The 8,335-nt window shown below is 39.6% G+C and overlaps 1 protein-coding gene across 1 annotated transcript; it reads left to right on the forward strand.

Moving 5' to 3' along the window:
• Positions 1–2,694: 2,694 nt before the first annotated feature.
• Positions 2,695–3,660, forward strand: LOC120988074 (olfactory receptor 1019-like). The gene has a single exon (XM_040415923.1). It carries the CDS (start codon positions 2,695–2,697, stop codon positions 3,658–3,660), a length of 966 nt encoding a protein of 321 aa, XP_040271857.1.
• Positions 3,661–8,335: the final 4,675 nt, after the last annotated feature.

Below are 8,335 nucleotides of genomic sequence, written 5' to 3' on the forward strand. Positions count from 1 at the left end.
CAGGTGAACGGTGTAGGAATTAAAACAGTTTGCATATGTGCCTCCCACTTGTTAAGGAACCAAAAGTAATGGGACAGAATAATAAACATAAATCAAACTTTCACTTTTTAATACTTGGTTGCAAATCCTTTGCAGTCAATTACAGCCTGAAGTCTGGAACGCACAGACATCACCAGACGCTGGGATTAATCCCTGGTGATGCTCTGCCAGGCCTCTACTGCAACTGTCTTCAGTTCCTGCTTGTTCTTGGAGCATTTTCCCTTCAGTTTTGTCTTCAGCAAGTGAAATGCATGCTCAATCGGATTCAGGTCCGGTGATTGACTTGGCCATTGCATAACATTCCACTTCTTTCCCTTAAAAAACTTGCTTTTGCAGTATGCTTTGGGTCATTGTCCATCTGCACTGTGAAGCACCGTCCAATGAGTTCTGAAGCATTTGGCTGAATATGAGCAGATAATATTGCCGAAACACTTCAGAATTCATCCTGCTGTTTTTGTCAGCAGTCACATCATCAATAAATACAAGAGAACCAGTTCCATTGGCAGCCATACATGCCCACGCCATGACACTACCACCACCATACTTCACTGATGAGGTGGTATGCTTAGGATCATGAGCAGTTCATTTCCTTCTCTATACTCTTCTCTTCCCATCACTCTGGTACAAGTTGATCTTGGTCTCAATTGTCCATAGGATGTTGTTCCAGAACTGTGAAGGCTTTTTTAGATGTCGTTTGGCAAACTCTAATCTGGCCTTCTTGTTTTTAAGGCTCATCTATGGTTTACATCTTGTGGTGAACCCTCTGTATTCACTCTGGTGAAGTCTTCTCTTTATTATTGACTTTGACACACATACACCTACCTCCTGGAGAGTGTTCTTGATCTGGCCAACTGTTGTGAAGGGTGTTTACTTCACCAGGGAAAGAATTCTTCGGTCATCCACCACAGTTGTTTTCCGTGGTCTTCCGGGTCTTTTGGTGTTGCTGAGCTCATCGGTGCATTCCTTCTTTTTAAGAATGGTCCAAACAGTTGTTTTGGCGACGCCTAATGTTTTTGCTATCTCTCTGATGGGTTTGTTGTGTTTTTTCAGCCTAATGATGGCTTGCTTCACTGATAGTGACAGCTCTTTGGATCTCATCTTGAGAGTTGACAGCAACAGATTCCAAATGCAAATAGCACACTTGAAATTAACTCTGGACCTTTTATCTCCTCATTGTAATTGGGATAATGAGGGAATAACACATACCTGGCCATGGAACAGCTGAGAAGCCAATTGTCCCATTACTTTTGATTCCTTAACAAGTGGGAGGCACATATGCAAACTGTTGTAATTCCTACACCGTTCACCTGATTTTGATGTAAATACCCTCAAATTAAAGCTGACAGTTTCCAGTTAAAGCACATCTTGTTTGTTTCATTTCAAATCCATTGTGGTGGTGTATAGAGCCAAAAATGTTACAATTGTGTCATTGTCCCAATATTTATGGACCTGACTGTATGTCCATGAGACCACAGTTTATCAGTAATCAGTTCAGAAAGCCATGAAATTCAAAATGGTTCACTTACTTTTTCTTGAAAGTATTCATCACTTCCTTAATGTATTGCATTGTATTATGTGGATATTCTATGGTTATTACAAAAAGCAGACGCAATAGATGGCAGAAAGTGTAAGAAAGTGTGGCACTCACCATAAAATTCAATGTCCATTATTTCATCAAATACAACACAGGCGGGAAGAATGTAAAAAAGCAGGTGACAGCCATTTCTCGTATTACACGCTTCCTCAAAACCTTAGTGTTTGGATGTTATTTCCTATAAATTCTGATTTTCTAAACTAATCTCATCCAATAATCTAATTTCCAATACATTTTGGCAATAGTATACATCTGAGTTGAGGGCTCACATTGGTTTACAGGTCCACTTTTTCCTTGTTGTTTGCTATTTTTGAAAATACAGTAAGTTTAGTTTTATTCATGGAAACGGAAAGTTCTTCAGAGCCAAGATACTCCCTTAAAAGAACCACTTCCCAGATCACTGCACTTTTTTCCCCCTCTTATACTGCTCCCCCTTACCTAGACTTGGTCCCTTTTATATGAATGCTGAGAACAGCCTTTTGATTTTGCATCCCTCTGAGGATGTCCACTATAATTTTTCAGTATCAGAGCAATGCTGTGGGCCTTGCTTATGTAACAGATACAGTAGTTGGTCTCTGCCCCATTGGAGATTGGCTAGATCCTGGTAATGCGGGGAAGTAGAAGTAAAAAAGACTAAGGGGCACATTTATTAAGACCAATGTCTTAAGAGAGCTGGACTACATCCTATATTGTGCCTCTTTAAGTGCTTACAGTAATCGCAAGAGGAGAATTTCATGTTGATCTCTACTGGTAGCCCAAATCGACTTGGTGCCTTAACATTTTAAGCATAGAAAGAGCAGAGATTTAAATGAATAAAATACAATTTTTACTAAATATTTTCTCATAAAACTACGGTATATATCATTCTGTTAATCTTTACTGCAAGTTCAACATGAAAGGTTATCTTTAAGTCTTAGCTAATAGAGCTCATCGCCAAGGGAAGTAGGGAGGCAGTTCTTTTCTAATTTCTAAAGGATTTCTTATTATTGTAGCAGAGATTTTGATGCAATTGAATGCAAACATTGATGAACATTTCACATTTTTGTCTGCAGGCCAACAATATGAATAACTGCATAAATTGGAGCTCTGAACCTGAATTTCACATTGTCGCCTTCTCAATGTCTTCAGTTGGACAGCTTTACTTCTTTTTGGGATTATTGATCATTTATCTGATGGCTTTTTTTGGAAACTTGATAATTATAATTCTTGTGTGTTTGGTGCCAAACTTACACACCCCAATGTATTTCTTCTTGTGTAACCTCGCCATTGTAGATATCACATCCACTTCAACTTGTATTCCTAAGCTACTTACGATGACACTGACCCAAGATCATAAAATCACATTCCATTGTTGCATGACTCAGATGTTTTTCTTCATCTTATGTGCTAATGGTGAAATTTTCACACTGACATCAATGGCTTATGATCGCTATGTGGCAATATGTAGACCCTTACAATATTACACAATAATGAGGAAGACCGTGTACATTGCGATGGCTACTTTTGCATGGCTAGTTGGCTTTATAAATTCCCTATCACATACAATACTTACTTCCATATTACAGTTCTGTTATTCACATAATATCAATAATTTCTTCTGTGATCTGAACTCAGTGATTGCTCTTTCCTCTACAGATGTCACAAGCAGGAAGATTTTCATGTTCTTTGAAACTGTCCTTATATCTCTTGTACAGTTTATTCTCACTATAATCTCTTATATTTTTATCTTCTCTGCCATATTGAAGATCCGTTCCTCAGCAGGACGTATGAAAGCATTATCCAGTTGCATCTCCCACCTTATCACAGTTATATTATTCTATGGACCACTTATGTTCTTGTACATGAAACCCGAATCTGAAGAATCTAAAGAACAGGACATGTTACTGTCAATGCTTTATGTGGTTTTGGTTCCAATGTTAAATCCTTTGGTCTACAGTCTGAGAAATAAAGAGGTTTGGGGAGCTGTTGTAACATTATTTAAAGATATAAAAGTAAAGTTCTATCTACTAGACTCAACATTTGGATGACAAGACACTTCATCTACAGATAGCTCATGACCATATAGCTTTACCAGATTGGGCATGTGAGCCTGCCATGGGACTGGTTTCCCCAAACACTGGGCAGCAATAAGGTTTTACTATGGTATCCCTCCTAAAGATGCTGCAGAAAAGCCAGGAGACAGCTTGAAACTTGGTGTACAACAGGAAAATTCCTTTCTTGGGATTTTTTTTCCTTGGGCTCATTAGATTCAGTACATCATGGCAGCGAAGGACTTAAGAAGGAAAACGTTTTTAAGGTGTGACAGAGGGAAGATATGTGTGGGACTTTCTACCTTTATGTAACACATACTTTTCCTTCTCATCTATTTTATTATATATTTTTTATTTAATGGAATGTCTTAATTTCATGTATATTTTATGTATATTTTTCACAGTTTGATTCACTATTTTTTGTTCATGGATCTGAAGCTTATTTTACAGTGACATTATGTACTTTAGTCCATACACTTTACTAAATTAATTATTTATTGTGAAGGAACCAAGGTTATGAATATCTTTAACTGTTTTAACCCCTTATCAACAAACATATAGTGTTTTTTTTAGTGTTGAAGGACATCTTCTGATGTGCCGTATTCTTATGGTGGCACTTCATAAGTAGACTGCACTGCTATGTGGTATAGAGGCTTGATGTCCAGGCTGTTGCAAACACTGTGTAACACTGACAGGCAATGATGCTTTGATATACCACTTATTTTGATGCATTATAGAAGGAATTTATCTATGCTTCATGTCCTCTAAGAGAGACAAAAAAGTGCAATTAAATTTAATTAACAAAAAAGCCCTCAAGGGAAAAAAAAAACATTTTTATTTAACTTTTTTAAAATAAATTTTGTTTTCTAAAAAGGGCAATAAAACATAAGTAAGAAACAAAATCTTGCATTGTAACATTTACAAAGCACAGAGGAAGCTTATGTCATCCTTACAAAATCACAAAATACTGAACCATGTAGTAAGTATGGTATACATTTCAAGACCAAGCAGTAAAAATTGAGGAGAGAATTTATCAAACCTGGGGCAAAGAAAAGCCATCTTGCCCATAGTACCCAATCAGATTGATCTTTTCATTTTCCTGATTGGTTACTGTGGGCAACTAAGCCAGATTTTATTAACTCCAGTTTTTATAAATCTCCATCTAAGTCTCTAACCTATAAAACCAGAAGATAAAGACTGAGAACATAGAAACACAGAACACAGCAGACAAAAATAGAAACAAAAGATAGTAATAAAGGGGCAAAGAGGAAGAGAGAAAGGTCAAAGCTGAGGTGTGAGGCAATATGAATCCCACAAATTCCGAGTAGAATAGAAAACATGCATTTTTATCATTTATCAACAAAGTGAGGTATTCTAAGTTTCTAACTTCCTTTACCTGGTGTATAGATCAAGGAGTGAAGGTGGAAGGCAAGCTATAATGCAAGGAACCACCATTAAAATATATAGGAATCTCCCGGTTTATTGTCTCCCAGTGGCACAGGGGCAACACTAAGTAGGGCAATGGATTCAAAGGATATAATTAGAGAGGAGATAATTTTCTTTTGGGTGCAATTTAGAGATGAGCAAAACATTTGAGATTCGTTTAGTTTCAGGTTTGTCCAATTTTTAAAAAAGTTTGGTTCAGACCCAATTCAATTCTACCTGAACCAAAGTTGCTACAATTGCCATGAAAATTGGTATATAACAGCCTCTAGTCTCCTAAATATATTAACTCTTTTTGTTCACAGTTCATCACCATGTGATCATACTGACTGCAGTGACATCACTGATGATGTCATTGCATACAGTCAGCGTGATCACATGGTAATGTCTTCATGCTCTCCACAGGTCCTCTTGCGGGTTTTATTCAATACAGACAGGAGCAGGCGGCCTCTCCGCTATCAAGTGGATGAGGTGAGTATAATTGTTTTAACTTTTAGCCACCATTTTAGGAAAAATTGATTTGTTATACAAAGCGTTAGGAAATTCGATTTTGTGGCGACTCAAACTTTTTCTAAAATTCAGATTGAAGTTCACTTCTATTCGCTCAACACTACCTGCTATGTACTTACCCAGAGTGCCACTGTCACTACCACTGCCCCCACCGCCAATACGTGGCTACGGCTGCCACTATTACCACCATCCACACAGCTATGTATAGGATACCCTGTCTGTCCATGAATCTCTTCCCCATGGCAGTCCGAACGGTGATTGCTTTCACACAAGTCATCAGCAAGGAAACTGTCCTAACTATCTGCCATAGGGTGTGGTGGTGGTGTTTGGTTGCCTTTTCTTAGGAAAAAAGAAGGTGCCCAGCTAGGAGGGGCAGTGAAGACAGAAAGTATGTCACTGACAGGCTTCTTTGTGTTGCAAGGAGGAAAAGCAGGAGGAACGGTGAAACCCCTGGCTCCAAGGCATGATGTCAAGCTCAGAATTGATCTCCACATCATCCTGCTGTGACTGAGAGGAGGAGTACTCCATCCAATCCAAAATTTCATCCTCTTTCTCCTCAATGATAATGTTACACCTTTCCGAAGCCAAGGAGAACTGTGTTCTACTACTATTACTTCTGATGGGATTGCTGATGCTGCTACTACCCACATTCTGGCTCTGGGAGAACAAGGCTTGGTTCTATCATTTTGAAGCCTGTCTTATTTCAGACATTTTATTATGAGGATTAATGTAAACTCTCAACTCAAGAAATGGCTATATAAAAAAAAAATTGCAAGTGTGTTGTCTGTAACTTAACCCCTTCACGACTGCAATCCGTTTATATACGTGCTATTTGCACATGTCCCATGCAGCTACCACATGTATAGACGTCATGGCAGTTCTTTAATCCAAGCGCTGCAAAGCGCTTGGATTAAAGCTTCTGCCCCTGCCCTGCTGCTGTCACGGACAGCATACAGTCTAGTAATGCCAGAGTGGTCCCTTGCCGGGAATCGATTTGATTAAAATGCCGGTTTCAGGCTCTCATCTGCACTCTGCAGATCAGAGCCTGAAATCAGGTAATGTGTCCTGAAGCCCCCCGATCTGTGCCCCCTTCCTGTGCGCCTCCAACCCCCCCTGTGAGCCCTGCCTCTGCCATCGGTCCCCGCCCCCCCATCCATGTATCATGCCCCTGATGCGGTCGGCCCCCTCCCCGCCCAATACATTCATCCTGCCCCGATCTGTGCCCCCTCCATGCTGGCCGTACCCCCTGTTTCCAGCCCTGCCCCATTTGTGCCCCCTGCCCCCGATGCGGTCCCCCTGCTGTGTGTGATGGCGGCGGCTCCATTCCTGACATTCCATTCCTGTATGCTGACATTCTGCTGTAACCCCATAGATGCCACGGCAGCGGCATCCATGGAGTCAATAGAGGGAGGGGGCTGAAAATAATAAAAGTTAAAATAAATAAATAAATAAATAAAAATGTAAATTAAAATAATAAATTGCCTTTTCCTATAAAAAACAAAAAAACACACATATTAGGTATCACCGCGTCCGTAAATATATCACATGATCAACCCCATCCAATAAACACCATAAAAAAATAAAATAAAAACTGTGTAAAAAAAAAGCCATTTTTGTCACCTTAGATCATAAAAAGTGCAACACCAAGCGATCAAAAAGGCATATACACCCCAAAATAGTACCAATCAAACTGTTACCTCATCCCGCAAAAAATTAGCCCCTATTTAAGACAATCGCCCAAAAAATAAAAAAGCTATGGCTCTCAGACTATGGAGACACTAAAACATAATTTTTTTGGTTTCAGAAATGCTATTATTGTGTAAAACTTAAATAAATAAGAAAAAGTATACAGTCGTGGCCAAAAGTTTTGAGAATGACACAAATATTAGTTTTCACAAAGTTTGCTGCTAAACTGCTTTTAGATCTTTGTTTCAGTTGTTTCTGTGATGTAGTGAAATATAATTACACGCACTTCATACGTTTCAAAGGCTTTTATCGACAATTACATGACATTTATGCAGAGTCAGTATTTCCAGTGTTGGCCCTTCTTTTTCAGGACCTCTGCAATTCGACTGGGCATGCTCTCAATCAACTTCTGGGCCATTTCCTGACTGATAGCAACCCATTCTTTCATAATCACTTCTTGGAGTTTGTCAGAATTAGTACGTTTTTGTTTGTCCACCCGCCTCTTGAGGATTGACCACAAGTTCTCAATGGGATTAAGATCTGGGGAGTTTCCAGGCCATGGACCCAAAATGTCAACGTTTTGGTCCCCGAGCCACTTAGTTATCACTTTTGCCTTATGGCACGGTGCTCCATCGTGCTGGAAAATGCATTGTTCTTCACCAAACTGTTGTTGGATTGTTGGAAGAAGTTGCTGTTGGAGGGTGTTTTGGTACCATTTTTTATTCATGGCTGTGTTTTTGGGCAAAATTGTGAGTGAGCCCACTCCCTTGGATGAGAAGCACCCCACACATGAATGGTCTCAGGATGCTTTACTGTTGGCATGACACAGGACTGATGGTAGCGCTCACCTTTTCATCTCCGGACAAGCCTTTTTCCAGATGCCCCAAACAATCGGAAAGAGGCTTCATCGGAGAATATGACTTTGCCCCAGTCCTCAGCAGTCCATTCACCATACTTTCTGCAGAAGATCAATCTGTCCCTGATGTTTTTTTTGGAGAGAAGTGGCTTCTTTGCTGCCCTTCTTGACACCAGG

This window comes from Bufo bufo, chromosome 1 (genome assembly GCF_905171765.1).
Source record: "Bufo bufo chromosome 1, aBufBuf1.1, whole genome shotgun sequence".
Classification (NCBI taxonomy): Eukaryota; Metazoa; Chordata; class Amphibia; order Anura; family Bufonidae; genus Bufo; species Bufo bufo.